Source organism: Urocitellus parryii, chromosome 14 (assembly GCF_045843805.1).
Source record: "Urocitellus parryii isolate mUroPar1 chromosome 14, mUroPar1.hap1, whole genome shotgun sequence".
NCBI lineage: Eukaryota > Metazoa > Chordata > Mammalia > Rodentia > Sciuridae > Urocitellus > Urocitellus parryii.
Genome location: NC_135544.1, coordinates 60612649 through 60637618, shown reverse-complemented (window position 1 = coordinate 60637618; position 24970 = coordinate 60612649). Strand labels below are relative to the sequence as shown.

General features: G+C 50.0%; 1 protein-coding gene across 1 annotated transcript in view; it reads left to right on the top strand.

The window, feature by feature from the left end:
• Nucleotides 1–24970, top strand: part of Csmd1 (CUB and Sushi multiple domains 1) — a 1139207-nt gene that overhangs the window by 769554 nt on the left and 344683 nt on the right. Inside the window, exon 12 of the mRNA XM_077792480.1 lies at nt 4652–4764. Coding sequence (XP_077648606.1) covers nt 4652–4764 — 113 coding nt within the window. The remainder of the gene's footprint in view (nt 1–4651; nt 4765–24970) is intronic.

The window sequence follows — 24970 nt, the reverse complement described above, 5'->3', positions numbered from 1 at the left end:
GGCAGTGTCCAGAAACACTCCAATGACCACCACCCCACACCCGCAAAAAAGTCCAGTAGAATAAAGACCAAGATTTTCAGTAACAATAAGGAAGTGTAATAATGTGCTATGACTAAAGTGATCAACAATTTCTAGAAAAACCTTTAATCTATAACATCAATCAAATAGAAATTCAAGAATTGAAAATACTTGAAATAAAGAACTTAACATGTCTGGTTTGAACTAGAAGATAGATTAGGAAAATAATTGAACCAAGACAGAAAGACAAAAGGAAGAGGAGTCTTGCAGAAAAGGTCCCTGAGTTGTGTAAGAGAGACAGAGAATAGGGCAAAAGCTGCGTGGGAGGAGATGGCCACCAAGATTTCCCAGACCTGACCACAGACATCGAAATTCAGAAGTAGGTAACTTTATAAAGTAGTCAGTTTAATGCAAGCAAAGTTCAGTCTAGATTATTGTCATAATGCTGATGAAAATCAGAAGAAAACCTCTTTAAACTGCATAAACAAGAGACATTATTTTCAGAAGACCAAGCAAGGCTGAGAGAAGCTTCTGCATGTGGAGGGAGGAAGTGGAACCCAAGACACTGACACTTTGAAGTGCTGAGAAAGAAGAAGCTAAGAGGGTGATCAAGATGTCCTTGGTCAGTCAGCAAGGAAAACAGCGGTCACCATGCACAGCAAGGGCAAAGCAGGCTGGGTGGAAATGAGGTAAAGCCACCCCGTTACTCCTTCAGGGACAGACGCAGACCTACCAGAGCACGCTCCTGGTAAGAACCAACAGAGAAGGGAAATCCCACACGTGTGTAATCGCAGCACTGGGCAGCAGTGGAGGAGGGTGGCGGGGGAGGAGGACGGTGCAGCCAGGAGCACTGGATGTGAACATGCTCGCTCTCACAACGTGTGACAGAAATGGACCTCGCTGCAAGCAGGGCAGGAGCCTCTGGGCTAAGCGGGTATTTTCACAAAGTCTCTAAACGCAGCAGTCAGAGGAGAGATCAGCCGCCCTGTGGCACGTTTGAGCAACCTGAATACAAACTCGATACATCGAAATCTCAGCAGCCACCCCCACAGATTACCATTGACTCCAATGCCTGTGGCACTTTCAGTGAAATGGACTATATTCCAAATAGTGATGCTCATTTTAATAAATATCACAAGGTTAAAATTATGCAGAGTATTTTCTCTGACCAAATTATAAATAGCCAGAATAATTTTAGATGATTATTAGAAAAACACTTAGATGTTTTAAGATAGACTGAGAAATAAACTATTCTTAAAATTAGACACTACTTAGAACTGAATGAGAATGAGAATGCTACTGTTAAAAAAAGTTTTCTTAGATGGAAGTCTTTACTGTATACATAAGAGATGTGAATCAATGATTTAAGCTGCGGTTTCATGCAGTTACAGAAGAGCAAACCATACCGGATGATATTAAAGAGAGGAAATAATTAAATAAAGCTTGGTTAATGAGATAAAAAATAGAGAAACTCATAAGACAAAATTTGATCCCTTTCCAACTGATACAATTGATAAATCTAATTAAAAAACAAGTCACAGGGCTGAGTTTGTGGCTCAGAGGTAGAGCGCTCACCTAGCAAGAGTAAGACACTAGGTTTGATCCTCAGCACCACATAAAAAGAAAAAAAGTAAAAAAACAGAAATAAAGGTATTGTGTCCACCTATAACAAAAAAAGTATTTAAATAAAAACAAGTCACATTTAATATAGTAATTATAAACATACAGAAACTTAAAAAACACAAAAATTTCATGATTGCTACAAAGCAAGTTAAATACTTTGGTTTAAACTTAAAAATATGTGTGTGCTAAAAATCACAAAAATGGTAGTGGAAGAGACCCAAGGTCTAAGTGCCTGGGGAGTGAAGAAAACCGTCTGGGTTAGTGGCGTGGAGCACAGGGACCTGCAGGCGGAGCACCAGCCCTGCTAGGGCACCCGCAGGTGCTCAGACCCATGACTTCACAGAAATTAGGTCCAGACGAACCAAGGACTTGAGTCTAAAATGTAAAACTATAAAAGGTTTTAGAAACAGACATACATGAACTTTTTGGGCAAATTCTTCTCAATTTTGACACCAGATCACAATCCATAGAAGGTAAATTTGTTTTCCTATAAATGGACATATGAACACGGAGATGAGCTACAGACCCTGAGAAACTATTTGCAACCCATGTCGATGACAAAAGACAAGGGTCTGCACTGTGCTCTAGGACAGAGCTCTGGGTACTGGAAGGGGGTGGGAGGGAAGGAAGAGCCAGGGAAGCAATCCAACTGAAAGGAGTCAGAGACATGCACAGACCTTGCACTGAGGAGGGTGTGCACATGGCACTAAGTACACGGCAAGGTCCTCCTCAAGTTAGTGACCCACTTGCATGTCAGGGTGGCTAGAGAGGACGGCCAGATTCTTGTGGAAGACACAGAGACTGTGTGGCTCACATGTTGCTGTTGGCAATGCAAAAGTTGTACCTCTAGTCTAGGGAACAAGGTTGGACGTTTATTTAAAAACTAAACGTGTGATTATATGGCCCAGCCATGACATTCCTGGGTATTTATCTCAGAAAAATGAAGATTGATGTTCTAGAAAAATCTGCACATAAGCATTCAAAGCAGTTTTGTGTGTCATGTAGCAAACTACAGTCAGCCCAATAAGCAGATGAGTGACCAAGCTGGTTGTGGCGTGTCCACACCATGAGATCCTACCCAGTGCCACAGAGAAATGAGCCCTGGGACAAACCACCCCCTGGATGGAGCTCCAGGGATTTAAGACAACTGAACACAGTCGATCCCAAAGGCTAAACATGATGATTCCACTTGCATAATATGTTTAAATAAAAATGACGTGGTGATACAGAGTGGGGTTGCCAAGGGCGAGGGACAGAGGTGGTGGGTGGGGGTGGCAGGAGGAAGTCAGTGTGGTAGCTCCTGAGGGAATTCTGCAGGGATGGGACTGGTCTGTAAAGATTGAAGGGTAGATTTCCCACCCCCACGGGTGCTGTAACATGGAGCTACCCACACAGAATACCCGAGAGCCAGAGAGAACCAGACAGCCACACCATATCAGTGCCAATATCCTGGTTGTGATATTACATTATAATTTTGCAAAATGTTGGAATAAGGAGAAACTAGGGGGAAAATACATACTGATTTAACTATTTCATAGGTATTCACAATTGTCTCAATAAAAACTTCGAAAATACAACGTTGATCTTCAACATTAACCAACATTAATCCCTTCTTATGTATATAGGCACATTGTGATTCCATGTGGAAATTACAGTGAATGAAGTACAAACGAGCATGAGTAAGCGGCACCAGGGCGATGCTGAACCACATGTCATGCAGAGCATGACTTCATTCATAGAAAGCCACAAAAACAGGAAACCCAGCCATGTTTCATCCAGGTCGGAGCAAGGGGGCAGGCGGAGCAAGGCCTCTGGGAGCTGGTATCCTTGCTGATCTGTGTGGTGGTTCATTTTACACAGAGCCCCAGAGAGAGTCATTTATGATCCATGCACATTTTCGTTTGTTACACTTCAATAAAATATGTGCATGAAGAGGAAAACAAATCTCTCTTCAAATCAAACAAGGAAGAAACAACTCATCCATGCAGAAAAGAACAATCTTGCCAACAAAACACATCTTCAGAAAACCGTGCGTGCTTGCGGACTGCACGTCAGTCACTGGGACACCTGCTCTCTGGGGCTGGTGGGTAATGCCACATGCACTACTTCTCAGTAATGACTGTTGTTCATCTTGCTCTCAAGATCCAGGTATTCTGTGCCTCCAACAAGAATGCTGGGTTGATAGACAGATGATATGATTGATGGGCTAAATCATGTGTTCATATTCCTGAAACTACTTTGCCGAAAGCAAAGCTTCCTATTTGATTAGAGACATTTGTTTTGGTTGAATTGATTTCTTTCTTGCACTTTTTCTATTTCGACATGCTTTTCTGTCAGCACATCGGGTTCAGTCAATGGATTCAGTGTTTCTTTTCACTGGCTGACAGCAGCTGCTATGTGACTGTTTTATTAATGTACACTGAATGCCTCATTGAAGCGCTGCATGGCTTGACCTGGGCACTAACATGCAGAGGGGAAGCTCAGGAGTGCTGCTGAGTCTGTTTCTGCTAGGCGCGCTCTTCTTCTTTACCATTTTTTTAAACATGTGATTACCTATAATGAGTTTTAATAGAGATTGTGAAAAGGTACATGATAAATCTACGCTGGTCAATCTGATCATTTTGTGAATGAACTTGTACCTACCATGGGGTCATGTTGCATGGCCCGTGGCCCCATTTTCCCCAAGATTGTCCCAGTGTTAGCAGCCTAAGTTTGCTTCTGGGGAAGCCCTCAGTGGCAGGTAAATGAGGGAGTCCATCGCAGGAAGCTGATTTTTATAATAAGAGGTGTACCTTTGCAGAGATGGAGTACTCACTGTGAAATGCGGGTGATCTCAACTCTTCAGTGCTAGGGTAAACCACAAGTGGTCGTAGATTCTCCGAGGGAGGCCTTGCTGTCTAGTCCTCCAGGGCTTGGTTGCCTAAGCAGCAAGACCCTCCTCCCAGGAGAAAGTCAGACTGACTTGAGTAAAGTTGTCTTTGACCAGGTTCTAACTCCCTGTTCTGCGCAGGCTCACGGGATCCAGCGTTCCCGACCTCATCGTGAGCATGAGCAACCAGATGTGGCTCCACCTGCAGTCTGACGACAGCATCGGCTCCCCTGGATTCAAAGCCATTTACCAAGGTAGGACCGAAACACACTGGCTCTCAGCAGAGGTCGGCATTCTGCCTGGTTAGAGATGAGCTATCAACCCACCAGAAGGTGCTTAGCATAGGGACTGACTGGGTGCACTTCCTTACGTCCTGTGTACCGTTCCCATCTGGAGTGAGGATTTTAAATTTCGAAAGCCTGACGTTCTGTGATGGGTGCCATAATTACGTTAAAACAAACTGTGAGACCGAGCATAGAAAGACCCTGATGCAAGGCTCGCAGGGTAGCATGTTGAGCAGCATGTTGAGTGCTGTCTTCAAAGCCTTTATTTTCATTATGGGAAATTTCAAAATGAAAACACAGGTAAAAAGAACAGTGCAATGTACGGGATATGGTTTATATTTATAAATTTCTTTGAGCCAACCCAATTATTTGAAATGAAAATTCTGTGCTTTTCCTTGTCGACGGCCTATTTTACCAATCTGGAGGTGGTAGAAACTGATAGCTAAGCAGAGGGTTCCTGGCCGAAGAATGCGAGTGACTTTGTTGTAGAGGAGCTGCGATCGATCTCGCCCTGTGCCAGGGACCACCTTCCAACAGAGTGCCGTGTTCACCTCAGGATTTAGGGCTGCCTGTGCGTGCCTGTTCTTTGGATTCGCCTTTGAAACAGGTTTTACAGTATTTTACTAGACCCTTCGTTAATTATTGAGCTTTGAAGACATTGACATGATAAGGTGCATTTTCACAGGGTAAAACGGCATTGTTAAATTGGAGAATTGGGATTTTATTCATTTTTGCTTTGTGAATTTGGGTGGACAGTAAGCTCCTATTTTCCAAGTGTATGCTGTAAGTGTGGCTTCAGGAGTTGAAAAAAGGTCGTGAGAGTTTGTCAGCTATGACGCAAATGAGGCAGGTAATGAAATCACCTGCAGACCCCAGCAGAGCAAAGGTGGGGCGACATGTCAGGAGTCGGCCAGTGTGAGCTCAGGGTGGTACGCTCTCCCTGGTCAGGCTGTGCCAGTACCCTGTGGTGAGGAGAGGCCCTACCTGAGCTCACTCACCTGGAAGGTGTGGAGTCGATTTCTTCTTGCTGGAGGCGTGGGGCCCTCACGTTCCATCCCACTCCAACATCAGACTAGAATGCAGCGATAATTGCTGGGCACTTCCTGGTGTTCGGGAGTTTGGGCATGGCCTGTTGAACGTCTCGACTGTAGAAGAAAGCTTAATACCAACATGGACCAACACTTGCTCCTGCCTAAGGTGAATCTAGAAGCACAGTGGACACCCCAGCCTCCAGAGGAACAATTGCAGAGTTCACGGTGTCCCTGCCAAGACACACATGCTGAGGGCCCCGGTGGCTGAAGAGCAGAGACCGCCACCATGTCCAACTGTGGGTCCCGACTACTAAGGCTATGTGTATTTTCAATTAACAAGTGTCGCATTTCCACTTGCTGACCAGCACACATTAATTATAATTACACTTAACTCTGATTAGTACTCTGTAAACAGTGTCACTCGTCCATTAATCGTACAGCTTGAGATGCCACAAAGACACGGATAACCGCCCATCCCCGGGGCTGCCCGTTCAGTACCAGGTATTATCTTTCCACAAAGCAGTATTCCAAAGGTAAAGAGATGATTAAACAGGAGGAATAGCAAGACTTCTAGGATCAGAAGACATCCTAGAAATCAGTATTTCCCGAGTGCTATGTTTAGCTAATAGCTGGAGGCGAAGAGCAAGTCCCATGCCAAGGTGACCATGCAGTACACAACTAAATGCACACAACCCATTGTTGAACCATGTTGCCCTAAAGTGCATCCATGTCTGCAGACTCTGGCACCACATGGCTCTAACTAACGCATAGTGTTAGGGGCCCAGGCTCTGGGCCAGGCCACCTGACACCACCCTGACCCTTCAGCTAGGCACCTCGGGGCTGGTTCCGAAGATCTACGTGTCTGATCTCACTTTTCAACACTGACCAACACTTGCTCCTGCGTAAGATGGATCTAAAAGCACAGAGAACACCACAGCCCAAACCAAAACAGTGGTTGCGGAGTTCACTCCATCCCTGCCAAGACACACATGCTCAGGGTCTGAAGAGCAGAGAGAATTCTGGGCATCGTGGTGAGGACGTCTGCTTCATAGCTTGGTTGTGATGATCGAGGGTTTCGACAGAGAACTCCAATGGCACCCAGCGAGAGCTCGACCAGTGCTGGCGCCGGTTGCCACCCGCATTTCTTTTTAACTTGGAGATTTCTCAAAACACAAAGTGTTTGCATTCTATAAATGCTGTACTCACAGCAGAATTCAAACCGAGTAGAGGGCGTTGGATGAGCAGTCCCTGCGCCCGCAGGTGGTCTCCTCACTTGGCCACTTCACTTTCCCAGGGGCATGTGCTGTCTGTGGATTACTCTGGGTTTCCCCAGAATTTTCCAGTGAGTGCAGCATGGAACCAGGCTCCATGGGCTGCCTCCTAGTCTACGAACCGTCCCGTGAGAAATGCTGCCTCACCTGATTTTAAGATCAGTGTTGTGTGGGTCCAGAGACCCCTCGTGGGTGGCAGTGTATTTACTCCCAGCTGTTACGGAGGAGCCCTCATACCACCCTTATCAAACTCCCCACTCTTTCTCCACAGATGTTGAGAGAGCTTGAGCTTATCAGGGGTATTGGCATTTACGGGGTCCTCAAATCTCTGAATCACACTCTTGCCCTGAGGGGCCGAAGGTCTCGATTCTCTATAATAGAAGCATCCTGCACTCTCCTGCAGCCTCGGGACACACAGAAATGGTGAAGTGACCTCCAGGGGCATCAAAGAGGACGGAACTTTGTCCACACCACCCTCCACGGGCCTCCACTTCCCCAGACCTGCAGGCATGGGAGCAGCTGGGTTTCCTCACTTACTACTGTCTCCTCCATCCCCCAAGAGCCCAGATGGAAGGGTCAGTTAGCAGTCTTCAGGGGAGAGTCGATCCTACAGCATCTGGGGTGAGACATAAAGGGAGCCTAAGGACTAGGAAGACCTGAGTGTCACGTGGAAGTGAGCTTTGTTTATTTAAAACTTTTTTGCAAACAAACTTTCTTAACTCAAAATCATCTGTTAAAAACCAAAAAGGTTTTAAGTAAATTTCAATATGTCTGATATAAATAAATTTCAGTCTAGGTGTATAAAGCAGTGCTATTCACCTATCAAACTATGTAAGTATATTTAAGTCTCTCTCCATATATGCATATATATACATGCACATCTGTGTTAAACTCTATGTGATTCATATATATGGATTCTACATGTCTGTAGTTTATACATATATAACGTTTATTTATTCATGAACCATACATAGTATATATGTAGGATCTCTCTCTCTCTCTCTCTCTCTCTCTCTCTATATATATATATATATATATATATATATATATATACACACACAACGAGTCTCAGAGCAATTTAGAAGTGTATGAAAAACTAATACAAATCTATATTTCACTTCATATTTAAATATCCTCTCCTAAATTCCAAAACTAGTTGCTAAGAATCAAAAAAAAAATTTCAAGAGTGAATTTTGCATGTAACACTACCAGAATTCCACCCAGACCACCCTGGGCCCGGGGCTTGAGGCTGTCCATCACAAGTGGGGCAGACATTGCTAGTCACCAGAGAGAAGAGGAAGAAAAGCAGGTGTCCTCGATTCAAGGCCAGGCTCCTTCCTGACCACTGTGGCACCCAGCCCTGAGGAAACCGACCAGCGGTCAGCTCGGAACCTAGTGCATGTCCAAGCAGCCACGGTTGCAGCGTTGATGGCCCCATGCGCATCGCTGTGTAGAGCCATGTGGGCTACTTCCGAAGCTTTTTTTTTTTTTTTTTGGTCACAAAAATAACATCAGTTAGAGTTTGTCACACAAGCTGATGAACTGCATTTCCTCAAATCATGTTTTATGTGATTTGCCATAGCTATTTAAATTTTAGCAGGGGGTAAATTAAAGGAGATGTTCCCTGAGATGAGCTGCTGGGTAGTAAAACAAGACCTATTTTCAGCTCACACTAAGAATTATTTCTGTCAAATTGTTTGAGTTCAGCATCACTGTTTCAGAGACAGAATTACCTCCTAGTCCAGTGACCAGACAGGTGATAAGAGCCAGTGACACCTCACTGAGGGGGCTGTGCCCCTCAGTGTGTGACCGCTGGTCTCTTCCTGTCTGGCAGACAGGAGGTGATGCTGCATGTGGTGCCCAGGAGCAGAAAGCATGGCAAGTGCAGAGCACAGGCCCGTGTCCCTGTGGAGGAGCCTCCACTGCACAGTGCCGCGGTCCTTGAGATCCTTCTCTACATTGTGGGCGCGCTTGCTCCCCTTGGCCGGCATGGGCTGGCCCTCCGTGTCCTCTGTGTGAGCCATTAGTGAATGGTCAGGGGTCCCAGAGAACTGTGAGGTGTGTGAGGCTGTGGAACTGCCCAAGATGGCTGGTCCACGTGGAACCCAGAGCCATGTGCTGCTCAAAGCCATGCAGCATGGTGCCTGCCAGCAAAATGGGGTGATTCCTGAAGACCCACAGAGAAGAAAAGGCAGAGCCATGCTGAGTCTGCCTCAAGTGGCCTGCCTGGGGGTGGGCACTCCCACGGCGCCTCATGGCACCACGCAGATAGCGTCTCCTGTCTCAGGTGGCTGACCAGGCTTGCCAGGCCTTCACTTCTCCCCGTGTCTAGGAGCAGGCCTGCGTGAGCCCGTCCACACGGGTGGAGGACGAGGCGAGCAGGGCAGGTGCCCAGGGAGTGTGTTCAGCGGCCTTAGCAGAGCACCACAGACGGGGCCGTCCAGGACCAAGGCTGCGCAGAGGCGCTCTCTGGTGAGGCTCCCTCCCGTTCACAGATGGCGCCTTCTCTCTGTGTCCTGTGGTGACAGGGATGCCTGGGCTCTTGGATCTTTTATAAGGACACTATTGCCATTAGGGGGGCTCCCCCCTCATGACCTAACGGCCTCCCGTGGCCCCACCTCCCAACGCCACAACACTGAGAGTCTGCATGACTTCTGGCACAGAGACATGCAGACGCAGCAGGCAACCGGCTGATCTGGGAGGTGGTCGGAAGCTGGGAAGAGCCTTCAGAGTTCCTCCTAACTGAAGCAAGAGGCCACGCGGGTGGCAGTGACCACAGATGAGGGGCACATGGGAAGGGAGGCTCACTGCTGGGTGGTTCCTGAAGGAGACAGCTCTGTTCCCGGGTCTGAAGAAGGTGTGTAGGTGGCCCCACAGGCCACCACAGGCAGCTCCTCACCATTCTGCCTTTCCCACCCGAGCAGCCTCCTCAGGACCCTGGGGTCTCCTTTCCCCCCTGAGCAGCCTCCTCAGGACCCTGGGGTCTCCTTTCCCACCTGAGCAGCCTCCTCAGGACCCTGGGGTCTCCTTTCCCCCCTGAGCAGCCTCCTCAGGACCCTGGGGTCTCCTTTCCCACCTGTGAGCAGCCTCCTCAGGACCCTGGGGTCTCCTTTCCCACCTGTGAGCAGCCTCCTCAGGACCCTGGGGTCTCCTTTCCCCCCTGAGCAGCCTCCTCAGGACCCTGGGGTCTCCATTCCGAGGCGGATCATTGCTGCCCTGTCTCGCGGGGTCACCCTGCCTGACTGGAGGGCTGGTGGTAGGACGGTCCACCCCCTTCATTCACATGCAGCATGTTGGAGGGCTTCAAGCCCAGGAGCTCAGAGGTCAGTGCAGATCCCTTGAAACTGTTGGTGCTACTCTGATCCAAAGGCCCAAGTCTGGGCAGGTGCCCGTGACTCCCTTCTCTTGTGCTTGAGCCTTCAGGTACGTGCCTGGTCCCCAGTGCCACCCAAGCGTGTGTCTTTTGTAGGTTCTCCCAGGCTCCCTTCCCCGGGGTCCCGTTCAGCAGTGGCGCTCATCCTTTGTTGGACCCCCCTCATGCCGCAGGAGGCATTTCTGCACCCTTCCTCACCCTGCGGGGTACTGCACTGGGTCGTCTGCTCTCCCCGGAGGCCCGTGGGTCATGGGGACCCACACAGGACACAGGACCAGGCCAGGTGGGGCTGAGGATGCTGCACTGTCCTGGTGCTGGCTCTCACTGCAGGAGGTTCTGCGCAAGGGGACCCACTTCTTCACCGCAGAGTGTTACAGCATCTGAGTCGTCCCCTGCCCTTCCCCATGCCAGCAGTCAGTGGGTGACACGGGCGCCTGTCCCTTTGCACACCACATTTCACATGCTGTCTGAGGAAGGGACATCCTCCACACCTGCAGCTCCGTCCCCCTCCACAGTGGGCTGCCGGATCCATGTCTCATCCTCTTCCAGGCTCAGGTCCTGCAGGAGCTGCCCTGTGCCCCGCCCCTCTGTGCTGCACTCCTGAGACTCAGCCTTCATCCTTTCCCTCAGAGGTGTCCCCATCCCCTGCCCTGAGCCTCCCTCCCCTCCAAGGCCCAGCTGCCACACCTCACCATGACAAAGCCACTCCTCCCCGTGCTCCTGGAGCTGTCTGCCATGACCCTTTCAGCCAGAGTCTGGGAGTCCCTGAGGATGGAGGCCCCGCCTGCCTCTCCCGGAGCAGCCAGGTGTGCAGTGAGGGAGCTGAGGTCCCTGGGCTCCCTGGGCTCTGCCACCATCAGTTTCCCTGGGTGAACCCCAGCTGGCCCCACCAGGCTTCAGTTTTCCTACCTGGTGACCAATAAGATTAATGGATGATTTTATTAAAGCAAAATGAAAATAAACAACCACCACAAATTTATAGAATCGTATTGAGCTCTCAATCACCACCTCTTTTTGCTTTGCATGGGCTGGAGAACTCGGTGAGAGATCACATTCTGAGGGTCCAGGCTTCAGAGAAAGGTGAACCATGGACTTTGTGTTCCCAATTTTCCCCTGACTTACAGTCCACGAGTGAATCAGAAACGGAGCTCTTGTTAATAAAGAGACATAAGCCGTCATTAAACACTTACCTCGGCAGCAGCTCCAAGCTGGAAGAGTGGGTGAGGAGGGAGCACATTAAGTTCTGATGCAGGAATTTGACATTTAAATTCCAGGTTTATTGGCCCATTTGCTTGAGATCCCTCCCACACTCCTCCTTAACATTTATCCTCACAGATTAAGTCTCAGTCTCAAAGTAAACAGAGATGGGACGCAGCAGGAATCAGGTGGAGGTTAGGAGCCCCAGGGCCAGCATCTCAGGGGCCTGCGGGAGTGTTCCCACCTGCATCGCTGCCTCCAGCCAGAGCGAAAGGGATACCTTTGTGTTTATTTATTCTTTAATTCATTTTTTATTTGCTCTAATTAGTTACACGTAGCAGTAGGATGCACTTTGATACGTCATATGTAATGGAGTATAACTTCTCATTCTTCTGGTTGTACATGAGGAGAATCCCACTGGTCAGGTGTCGTATATGCACATAGGGTAATAAAGCCTGATTCATTCTGCTGTCCTTACTACTCCTGTACCCCTTCCCCTCCCTTCGGTCCCCTCTAATAGAAAGGAACTCTCTTCTTCCCTAGCCCCCCACCTTATTGTGAATTAGCATCTGCATATTAGAGAAAACTTTCAGCCTTTGGTTTGTGGGGTTTGGCTTATTTCACTCATCATGACACACTCCAGCTCCATCCATTTACTGGCAAATGCCCTCATTCCATCTCCTTTAAGGCTGAGTTTGCGAAACTCGGAATTAGAAACACATGCTTCCAGATTCTGCTTGGGCTGGGGCAGTGTCTTCTGGTTGTCTTCCACCCTCTCCAGGGTCCTCTCCTCTCCGGGTCTGAGTTTGGGCACGATGTGATGACTGTCCTGATGTGGCCACTACTTGGATCTTTGAGTCAGATGAGCGGGGGGGAGTGTTCCTTAAAAGAATTTTCCCTTGGTCTTTCTTTGATTTTACCAAATTTGTATTTTTCTTTCATATCCCTATTTCTTTTAGAAATTGTTGTCATCTCAGAACAAAAAACAAAACTGTCTTGGTTGGAATGTTTGAATTTGGTTGATTTACAAATGGAACACATTCTACACCCCTGGAATAAAGTTATAGAAGGAACGGCGGCTTTCTCTAAATACGCTCTGTATTTTAGCCTTCAAACATGCGCTGGTGCCTCTAAGCCAGCAATGCCCTTTGGTCACAGTGGGGCTCTGCGACAGCTTAAGTGCATTTACCTTAAGATGTGTTTCTTTAGCCTATTACCATGCAGAGCTGGGTCCCCTCTGCTGTCCCACAGGGAAGGAGGGGAGCACAGAGAAGCTGGTGCAAGGGAGACTGAGGAGAAATCAGCTGGGGAAGCGGGGCTACCCCCCCCCCCCGCCACCCGGCTAGAGGCCTGGAGAGGGCAGGATGAGGGCTGAGTGACCCAGAGCAAGTGGCCAAGAGCCCTGGCTGGGCTCCAGTGGTAATCGCCCTGGCCTTCAGTGGCCACCTCTAGGGGAGAGGTGGGGAGGGGTCATCTTGCTGTGGCTCCTCCTACAGCACACTCTCCTGCAGCTCTGGAAAGGACGGGGATCAGCAGACTGTGGTATTCAGCTGTCATGGGGAGCTGATTCTAGAGATGACCACAAGCCAGAGGGACATCGCTGCTGCCTGTCCTCCACCAGGGACACCTCAGCGCCAGTGGGCATGGAGGAAACCTTCAGGCTCTTCAGCATTTTTGCTAACAGCACAAGGATGTGACACATATCTGCCAGGACAGGTGGCCCCAGGAGCATGTGGCTCAGTATCTCACTGATGGATTCCTCGGTGCCAAATGTTTCCTAAATTGCAGTAGCCGGCAGGACCGCGTGACCAATGTTGTGACCAATGCCTGGCAGGAAGGTCCTCTGATGGCCATGCTAGGAGATGCCTGGGGTGGGTCCTGAGGGCAGCGGGCCTGGCAGGGCTCAGACGGGTCTCCACAGCCAGCAGGAAGCCACTGTGGGTGCACGGGGCACCCAGTGCCTGGGGCAAACCCTGACATGCAGGGTGTGAGGAGGAAGGGGAAATGGGATCATCTGTGCATCTCATGTGCTCACAGCGAGGGCTGGGAGGGCTCTGAGAGGCTGGGTGGTGACGGCCTGATCCCCCACTCACCCACCCTGACCCCCATCTACCCCCCCAACCCCCATCCACCTTCCCTCCTCTGCAGGGCTCTCCCGCGGGCTGTACCAGTCCTAAGAACAACAACATTTTTTCTTAAATGTGTGAATGTTTAAATAATTGGAAACTTGCCAGTTTGAGGCCCAGAATATTAACTGCTCTGCTTTCCTATGAAGCCTTTTGATTATTCTCCTCCTAGCTGTTCCCTCCTCAGTCCTGTGTGTGCTTGGGCGTTGGAGCACACACAATGGCATGACGTGGTGTGACACAGGGAGGGGCACAGTGCTACACAGAGCTTAGGCTGATTTGGATTCAGTCTCATTTAACTTCAGGGTCTTCCTAAAAGTCCTCACATTTATGCCATTTTAATGTGCATGTGTGTAGCTTGAGCTTTTTCTCCTACTTGGGGAAGCGCTGTCAAAAGCTTTGCAGGGCTTCCAGCAGGCCTGCAGGTGTGAGCCCAGCAGGCCCCTCTCCAAGTCCTGGCTCTTCCCCTTCCTGTGTGCAGGCACCGGCTACCCGTCCACCTTACTGCCTTGGGCTCTTGCCTGGTGTCTTGCACCCTCTGCTGGTGGCCCATTAGAGTCTTGTGGCCCCGCCAGCTCTGCCTGTGATGGTGGCCATGGCTGCAGCTGCCCAGGGTTGCTGGCCACTCCCTACCATCCCCACCTGAGCTCTTGCCACACAGTTTTTTTGTTGTTGTTGTTTTGTTTTCTTTTAATTTATGGACTTAGGACAATTCTTCCCAAACTTTCTTTACTTCACACTTTCATTAATAAACAGTAGCTTCTGTCCTCTGATTTTTAAGGAAATACTTTCCTGAGTTCTAGGGCCAGCGTTTTCCTGCTGTGCTCCCCGCAGAGTCCTCTGCCCCTCTTCCCTGCCTGCCTCTCTTCCCTCCTCCTCAGCCTGACAACAGCTGTGAGGGCCGCCAGGCCCAGGATGCTGTCACGATCCATCCTCTGGACCCCTCCATGCAGATCCACATGCTTTTCATGAGGTTCTTATTTTTTTGGTCCTCACTCTCCACTTGCCCAATTTGTTCCTTTTCCCTGTCACTTGGACTGACGGTTGTTTTAGTTATTCTTTTTTCCCTTGAATCTTATTTTTTAATTTTACTTCTATTATCAAAAACCCTGTTCCTTACACATGAGCGAGGCCCACCGTCACCAGCTCTAGGAGGTCAGATGCACCTCCTGGACCCCAGTTTGCTCAGCTCCGCGTTTTCCTCTTGTGTAAAAGCGTAGTAGAGCGTAGCTCTCGGCTCCTCTGCCTTGAACTATTATACCTCGTGGCCTTAGAAGACTGTCAGTGAGGACGCTGTGTCCACTTCCCCCAGAAAAAACAGCCGTCCTGTCTGAGCGCTCCCTCAGCACCCTGGGCCCAGGGGCAGGGAGACTCTGGTGGGCCATTCCCAGGGCCTGTCTGTTCCTGAGGCAGGGGGCTACAGGGCTGCAGCAAACCCCAGGGAGGGTGGGCAGAGCGGCCAAAGGACCGACTCCAGTGTCAAGCCCCACCTTCTCTGTCCCACCGAGTGCGCCCTGGTGCCGCCCAGCAGATCACCCACCTGCCCGCACCAGCCCTCTGCCCTGGGTTCAGTGTTCCTTGTCCACCAAAAGGCCTCTGGAAATAGCTTCTCTTTAGGTAAAACCTGGACCAACCTTTTGTTTTCTTTTTCTTTTATTTATCCTATTTTCTTTTTCTAGGACTCAAATATTAATCTTCACTGATAAAATTAGCATTTTTGTTTCATTAAAATGTTTAAGTCCATTGAAATTGTGTCATAAGCAGAAAGTCCGCTGCTTTTTCCCATTAGCGCGCGTGCCGGGTAGGTGCGGGTGACGGGCACACCAGGCTCCCTCCCACGGGCACCTGCTGTCTTTCTATCAGTGCCTGTGGTTCTTTGATCATGTCTATTGCTCTTTTGATGTTTGCTTAATCCTTTTAGTAATGAGGTACTCAGAATATAACAACTGATGTTACTCAGTGCTTTAATTTTATTAAGAATTTCCTACCTTCCTGAAAATGAACTCACATTTGCCATTTTTTTTTTAATTCTTTACATCTTTGGCTGCTTTGCTAAGCAGTCATTATGGGCTGGCAGACGGTGTGCTAATTATTTCCTTTCTTCCCCCAGCTCAATTAGTGCTGTAATTTCCCCACATGTTCTTGAAGTTAGAAGAAAATTTATTAAGGCTGCCAGCTAGAATTCAAAAATAATACCTTGAACACCAACGATGTATTTTCCTATTTAGAGCTCAGAATTCCAAAGTCTAGAACATCTTATCATATGTGCTTTTGAATATTATAATACAATAATTTCAAAAATGGCATATATTTTTCTGTTTCTGTTCTGCTTCTTACGAGACGGTTACCTAACTCGCTTTGCTGGAAGACATTCCTTCCTAGAGAGGAGGCAGTGACTCTCTCTAGCAGCACATCTCATGCCTGCCTGAGCACCGCCTTTGACTTCCCCCCAGCCTCCCACAGGGCCTTGAGCTAGTCACTAATTCTCTTATCGTCAGCGTCATGGCCTGTGAAGTGGGATTAAATAACTGGGGTTTGGCAGGATAAATTGCATAAATAATACGGCAGCTCATGGAAGACTGTGGGATGTCCTTAGTTGGAATCTGTGATTCCATGTATGTATTTTGCAAATGGTCTACACAAATATGTGTCATAACTGAAGGAGAATTATCTAGAAAGACAAAGAAAACTGACTTTAAATTGTTCATGCCATATGGCCTTTAACTATCTCCAACCTCTGGCAGTCTCTCTGAGAGGACAAAGATCACACACAGGTGCATTAGAAAGAGTACAAGGTGCATGAGAAAGTGCATGCCCAAGTGCGCTAGAAAAAGCATGCACTGGTGCATTAAAAGAGCACACACCAGTGCATTAGAGCATGCACAGATACATTAGAAAGAGTATACAGGGATGTGCTAGAAAGAACAGGCATAGGTGGATTAGAGCATGCACAGGTAAATTAGAGAGAGCCAACAGGTATGTTAGGAAGTACATACAGGTGCAAGGTTCATTAGAGAGAGCAAGCACCAGTGTATTAGTGCATTGGAGCATTAGAAAGGGCACTGACGGTGTATGAGGAAGAGTTTGTTCAGATTCCTTTCTCTTTTCTTTTCCTCCCTGGGGCTGTGGCTATTTCCTTTCTTGCAGTCAATTCTATTACAACAAACTTTTCAAATTATTTTTCAGTCCATTTCAACTTTACTGTTATCATTCCAAACTGTTCTTCTTGTCAAAAATGTAATTATCCATCCAGGTCTGGGACAGCACTTCCGAGTTTCCATTACACTCCTTCTCCCACAGGTACACTCAGGACAAGCAGTCATTTCACTTTCCTGAGGACAATCTCCTTAGGAGTCAAGATGATAGATCTGAATCGTGTGCTCTTCCTTCCTCTGTCACACACCAACCTGAATTATGCTGCTTCTTTCAAGGATATAATCCTGCAGTTGCCTTTGAGCGTTGTTTTTTGTTTTGTTTCTGAAAATTTCATCCTCTAACTATTCATGTGGCTTTGCTCTTCTTGTGAGCTCTGTTCAAATCCATCAGAAACTCTCATTTACCAGGTGGCCCTGCTCCCGCCCAGCCTCGCTCCCTGTGATGCATGTCCACCAGATGCCTGCACCTGTCTCAGGTGATCGTCCCCTCTCCTGGCCCTCTTGTCTGTGGGTTGGACACGTGCTCCATCATCCTGCCCTCTGAGGTCTCTGGTCAAAGGTAAATGTGCTGAAAAGAGCCGTGAATCCTGAGCTAGAGTCCTGGCTCCTGTGTCTGAGCTGCATGTTCACGTTAGCTTCTCTTCATCACCTACTTTGTCTTTCCAAAAACCATGGCATGGCATCCTCACATCCAACTCGAGGGGCCTCTGAGGGAATTAAACAGTTGGATATGTGCGCACGGACTCGTGTTAAACCCCAGGCTGTGATGGCCACTCAGCCCATGTTAGGACCCATTAGGGAAGTTACAAAAATTACACCAGCGAGGCCCAGATAACTGACCCCAACTATGTGAGAATATTGTTTCCTCTTCCTTTATTCAGGTGCATTATGAGCACCAACTTATTAAAAATTTGTGGACTTGTGGTTGTGATTGATTGATGTAAGTTTCAAGTTTCTTTGTCTGCTGGGAATTAAAACCCAGGGCCTTGTGCTGGCTGGGCATGTGAGCCATATCCCAGTTCACATGTTTCTTTATTTATCACTCTCTTTCCTTCTTCTTATCTGTGCAACTGACTTGCAAAAGAAAGAGGGTGGCTGGTCTTGTAGATTGGCAGGGCGTGGTTTGGTTGAGGGCCTCCCCATGCTGTTTGGGGGCAGTCCCTGCGATCATGCCTGTATCCTGCATCTGGGGGCATGCCCAGGCTGTGTCTAAGTTTTTTCCACTGCCCAGTCTCATGTCTAGTGGTGTGTTTTTCTGCCAGGTGCCCACTGAGCAGGGGCTATGTTGAGGGCATCTTAATGCCATCCCTCCTCTTGCATGCGCTGGTTGAGGTGCTTCTCATAGACTGTGCTGTTGCCTGTGCCGTGATGAAGTCTGTAGGTGAGAAACACTAGCTCCTCCCATCTGTCCCCTGCATCAAACAAGATACCTACGTGGCACCCTTAGTGATGTCTGCATTGTGCACTTTCTGTGGAGGCCTGAAGATTAGGGGCTGTGCTGGGTGCCACAGGTGCTCAGCTGCACCCTGCTGTCTACCCACTAGATGCCAGTAGCACCCTCCCCGCCAACTGGGACTACTAGAAACATCTCCAGACACCACCAAATGGCCAAGTGCCCCTGGGGGTCTTCTGGCAATGAAAGAGCCCTGGGTTGGAATCAGTGCTCTAAGTGATGACATTCAGTGTTGGATTAAGCCCTCACGTGTTGGTCTAAGCATCGCTAATGGGTTCCATCCAGACTGTGTCCCGTCTTTGCTGACGCCGAGATCCCACCTCCCTTCCTTTTGGCCTCTTCTCAGGTCAGCCCCTAACAGAGGACCACTCCTACCCTCCTGACCATGTACCAGAGGGTCCTGCGCCGTGTCACTCCACACCTGCTGCCAGCTGCTTGGCCAAGGGCCCTGGTCCCCGAGGGCGAGTGACACTTGAACAACTCCAACACTCACCTGAGCACTGAGGAGGACCCAGCGTCCTGAGTGTCCATGGCTCTGGTCACTCTCTGGGGGGAGGAGGAGTGTGTGAGAGAGGGTGTGTGTCCACGTGCCAGCGGTCCCCGCGGAAGCCTCTGGCTAAGTGCAGGGCAGCTGCTGAATGTCGGCCCTCCCATCCCCACTTCTCCCCACACCGACATCCCTGTCACTACAGCGCTGGTGGCATTAGACTGTCACGTCATTCCTCAGCTGCTTCATGGCACAACACAGGGAGACTCCTCGGAGCAGCACGGCACCCCTCCCTGGGGCCACGCTGAGAAGAGTCTCCAGGTGTCTCCTCTGTTTTCAGACTTAGTCTATGTCTCGTCTCGTGTGTGGAAGGCCTTTTGAAACTCTTTATCTCTGGATTCTTGGTGAGATTTACTTTATGTTTAAAAATGTTTGGGGATTATTTTTAAAATATTTTTATAATTAAATAAAAATTTTTCTACATATACAGGGTCCCACAAGTCAAAGGTGCAAAATGAGGTAGAATTTTTAACTCTCACTTCTATTCCCTTTTTCTCTGCATTTTTTCCTCCTTTCCACATAGACTTTTTTTTTTTTTTAATTATGGTGTATTTTTTTAAACACACACACACACACACCACAGTGTCACCTCCTCCCCCAACGTGGGTTCCTGGGCTACATTCTCAGCTCTGGTACATTCTGGAGCTCCTTCTGCAGTCTTTCTCTGTCCCCTTCTGCCTCTCTCAGCTGCACAGTGCTCCACACCTCAGACGGACGGACCACACTGTCCTCAGCCAGTCTTCTAGCCTACTGAGGGCTCCCTTCCTGTCCTTCACCTTAAAAGCACTCTGGCGTGACACGTCTTGTGCATCTGTCTTCTCACGTTTTTAGAGCAAGGGGTCCCACGGGGCACACAGTGCGCATTTCCAACAAGTATCCAGTTGCTTTTTAACAAGCCAGTATGACCTTAAATACAAGAACTTGGCTTTGTTTCTCAAAATAGCCACAGACCTAGGCACAAATACACCTTGCAACCCTCGTTATAAACAGAATGTGTGGATCCCTATGGGGAAAGACACCACTGTTATAACTAAGAAAAAGATCATATTTTTTAAAAAAAATCAAAAAACTAATTGTACAGTCTCCTGTAGCAAACAGAAGATTCAGGAAGCCACAGCCTGCTACACAAACCACATGAAGACTTCTCAAAGAAAACCATAGAGCAGTGATTGCTATTAATATAGACCCAATAACCCTTGATAAAGCACCAGCCCCTAGAGGTCGTCCGTGTGTCCTTGCAGGCCAGGACCCGATGAATTTTTTCTAGGAACCCCAGGTCGGTTCAGTAATTAAAATAACCCATCACATAAAGAGACAAAGAGGTGACAGCACGTGGTCACATCAAATGGGGCAGAAAAGACCTTGGACAAAATGCAGCAGAGTCCCAGCTTGGAAACCTCCCCAGCTTGGTGGCTGCCCTCGGGGAAGTGTGCTCTCTGTTCAGGAGGCTGAGGGCAGACGTGGCTGTGAGGCAGGGCCTCCCTGCCCCCAGGGCCCTGGGGAACCACCCTTGCCTCTTCAGCTTCTGACGTTGCCCACCTTCTTGGGCCTGAGCCCCTCACTCCAAGTCTCTGCCTCTGGCCTCACTTGGCCTCCTGCTCCGGGCCTCTGACTCCCCTGCATGTCTCTAGTAAAGAGGTCACTGTGCTACCCTTCGATGACCAGCCCAACTCATCTCTAGACCCGTAATTAAATCACATCTGCCAAGAACATTTTCCTAAATCAGGTCAGATTTGGCAGTTCTGAGGATGCAGGGTGATGTGTGTCATCATCAGGAGGGATAATAGTAACGGCATCTCAGAAAGGATGGGGTAGAGGGCCCCTTCAACCAGGCGTAGAGAGCATCTGCAAAATAAAACAGGACAAACAGTCCCCAAGGAGCGCCCATCGCTGACGCTGACAGAGCCCGAGAAGGACTGTGTCTCTCTAGAACCAGCAGAGACCCTTCCCCCGGGACACTGGAGAGCAGCCGGGCACAGCAAGGAAGAGAAGAGCCGAAGACCCCCCAGCCGTGGTGTTGGAGGAGGGGACACCCAGATCAGAAGATGGGAGCGGAGCCCAGAGGCAGAGCCCACCACGGACCCCACCCCGTGAAGGTCCACGCGTGCTTCAGAGGAGGAAGATGAGCCGAGGATGGGGCGGCGCAGGCCTGGGACGCGCACCTCAGCCTGGACCCTCGCCTCCCGCTGTGTTACACAGAGGCCAGGAGACCCGATGGCCGCACGCAGAGCTGAGGACCTCAGGCAAAGGCAAGTCCCAGTCTAGACTGAGCACAGGCGTCCGAGACCTGTCCTGAAAGTGCAGTTCATACGTGGAAAGTTGATGGAGCTGGCTTCAAAATGAAACTCATACCTGCAGGGGAGGGGGGCGGGAAGCGGCCGAGCTCAGCCTGCGGGTCTGCTCGGAGGACACGCTGTGAGGGGCCTGCAGAGCCCGGACACCCGGGGGAGGCACCCACACAACTAGGAACAGCACAAAAGGTAAAGACCCCTGTCCTCCCAGGAGACATGCGGTCGGCACCTGAAGAATCACGTTTGACACCTTTAGCTGTCACAAGATTTTCATCGAAACAAGAAAGGAACATCATCACACGCCTATAGGAAGACCCGAAATAAAAATAGAGGCCCCACAAAATGTCTCCAAGTTCGCAGAGAATCGGGCGACTCCACGTGGCTGAGGGGACGTAAAGGGTACAGCCACTCCAGGGGTCAGTTTGGCAGTTTCTTATAAAAGCCAAACAAGCAATTAATGAATGAGCCACAGTTGCACTCCTGGACACTGACTTTAGAGAAAAGAATGCTTACATTCAAATAATAATAGAATTATATAAACAGGAATGTTTGTAGAATCTTTATTCGTTAATAGTCAAAAATCTAGAAACTACCCAGTTTCCATTCAAAAGGCCAATGATTAAACTACCTGTGGTTCATCCACATCCAGGAATATTACTCAGAGATGAAAAAGGATGAACCATTCATCTGCAGAATACAGGATGGCACCCCCAGAGGGGCGGGCTGACTGGAAGAGGACAAGGCTGCATTTCTGTGACTTTTTGAATAGATAGAAATGGAGATCAGATTAGTAGCTGCCAGAGGTTAAGGAGGGGTGTGGGCTGGGCTCCAGAAGGGCCACTGGAATGAATGTCTGTTGGCCTCATTTACCCATGACACAGCCCATCTCCCTCCTCTCCAGGAGACCTGCACCAAGGGCAGAGAGCTTCCCTGGAAAGCCCAGCTCTGAGGCAGGCAGCACTGAGCCGAGGCCAATGACAACCGAGAGGGCTGCTGTGTCCCGGTGTCTGGCTGTTTGTCTTGGGTAAACGAGGGCGTGAGACCAGGATACATCAAATCAAGGCAGCAACACATAGGATTTTTATGAGTTTTCTTCTTGAACAATATTATGATAAATTCACACAATGGCATTTGATCCTTTCCCTTCCTACCAAGAGGATCAAGGAAAGAAGATGAGTTTGCCTTCAGTCTTTGAAGCGTTCTGATGCGTGACAGGCAGGCCTGCTGATGAGAATAGGCTGCGCTCCAAATGAGCAGGGCCTCCCTCTCGCCCGCCGCCTCGCCTGTGCCTCTGTGTGTTCCTGTCCTCCTGTTTGAGTGGCATGCTGTTGCTTTTTGGAGGACGAGTACATAAAGTGGCTCAGAAGCCAATGACTGGCACACCCTCAGAGCTTCACTTTCACCATTGCTAATCATAACACGTCAGGGTGTCTGCGTGAGCCCCATGCCATGCGCAGGGCTTCACTGGGAAGACTAGGAACAGCCCCCTGCCATCTTACTCCACGAAATGCCGACTGCTGATGTCTGGGACGAATGCCTGGGATCAGGCTCAGCTGCTCAGGGGTCGCGTGGACAACCACCCGAAGCCCCGCTCTGTTGTTGTGATGATAAACATGGGATCACAATGTGGGATTCATGTTTATTATCACCCACGATGAGACACAAATAAGACTTAGAAGACACGGAAAAGAGGAAATGAAACAGCGTCTAGCTGAAATCACCAACGATCTACTTAATTCACATCCTCAGCTATAGATTCATGTGGCTCTAGATTTGGGGCCAGGCAGGGTTTTGAGGGCTGGGCCCACAGAAGAAAGGAACAGGTAGGACATCAGCCCCACTGCTGTCCCCTCCTGGCTCTAGGAGGTGTCTGTCCCTCCCTGTTTTGATGTCTCTGAGTGGGCTGTGTCTGACCGTCCTAGACAGGGAACTTGAGGTCAGTCCTTCATCCTTCCTCAGCGTTGCTGACCATAGCTTGCATCTTGCAGTCGGTGGCATCTTGTGCTGGATGTTGTCCCAGGTGATGACATGCTCAGCGCAGAAAGTCCCATGGGGCCAAGGACTATGGCGTGAGTGTCAGGAGTCTCTCCCTCTGTGAGGGGCCCTGGGTGTGTGGAGGGCAGCTGGACACGGGACAAGCCTGTGAGATCTGGAGAGCATCCCAGAGGGCAATTACAAATGGACCAGATGGACCCGGTGTGTGCTGAGTGCCAAGGGCACCAGGGAGGGGCCGTGCCGTGTCGGGCTGACGCAGAGGGACCCACGGAGGGCTGGGATGGGGACTAGGCCAGGGTGAGGGCGGGTGGGCCGGGCTGGGTGCCCCGCCAGGGAGAGGAGCTGCAGAGGGCAGCATCAAGCCAGTGGACAGGAGGGCATCTGGGGGCAGAGGTGACAGAAAGTGGCCAGGAGTCTCCATGCAGTGAGGAGCCTGGGGGCGGAGCTTAGCAGAGGCCAGCTGGGAAGGGGACAGTGGGCAGGTGGCAGGGACTCCTCCTCAGGGGTCTCAGGGACTGTGGGGCTGAGCAGGCCCTGCTGGGGACTTGCCCAGACCCACCCCCTTCTCCTGAGGCCCATCTGCGCCCAGGGGCCCCTGGCCCTGGCTTGTCATCTGATGTCACCAGGGGGAACAACTGAGGGAGTGCAGGGAGGGGAGCAGAGGCAGGGCTGTTCAGTGCCTGGATCCCTTTCCTGTGGTTGCTAAAGGAAGGGGCGCTCACAGGGGTCCTGTCTGCCCCCCATGGCCCCCAGCCCAGGGGTAAACTGATCAACTGCCCCAGCCCAGGGCCACTGTACCAAGGACCCCGTGGGTTCCTTAAACCAAGGGTCAACTTTTCTCAGGATTTCCTGTGTAGCTCCCTTTACTTACCAGTGTGACCTGCCACTGCTGCCAGGACTGAGTGGCCCTGGGTGGAGGTGAGTGGAGAAGGGAGCAACCAGCCCTCCACAGGCAGGAAGTCACTTCCTGCACTCAGCAGGAGCCAAGGGGCACAGGGTGGGACGGAGGCCAACCCAGCCCTTCAGTGAGAATCAGCACAAGTAAAATGAGTTAAATGAGTTTTCCTCATATTTACAGAGAGGAGGGGGGAGGGACGGAAGGGGAGAGGAGAGAGAGAGAGAGGAGGAGGGAGGGAGGGAGAGGAGAGAGAGAGAGAGAGGGAGGGAAGGGGAGGGAGGGAGAGGAGAGAGGGAGGGTGGAGAGAGGAGAGAGAGGGAGGGAGGGAAGGGAGAGGAGAGAGGAGAGAGGGAGGAATGGAGGAGAGAGGAGAGAGAGGGAGGGAGGATGGAGAGAGGAGAGAGGGAGGGTGGAGAGAGGAGAGAGAGGGAGGGAGGGAAGGGAGAGGAGAGAGGAGAGAGGGAGGAATGGAGGAGAGAGGAGAGAGAGGGAGGGAGGATGGAGAGAGGAGAGAGGGAGGGAGGATGGACAGAGGAGAGAGGGAGGGAGGATGGAGAGAGGACAGAGAGGGAGGGAGGATGGAGAGAGGGAGGGAGGATGGAGAGAGGGGAGAGGGAGGGAGGATGGAGAGAGGAGAGAGGGAGGGAGGATGGACAGAGGAGAGAAAGGGAGGGAGGATGGAGAGAGGAGAGAGGGAGGGAGGATGGAGAGAGGAGAGAGAGGGAGGATGGAGAGAGGAGAGAGAGGGAGGATGGAGAGAGGAGAGAGAGGGAGGATAGAGAGAGGAGAGAGAGGGAGGGAGGATGGACAGAGAAGAGAGGGAGGGAGGATGGAGAGAG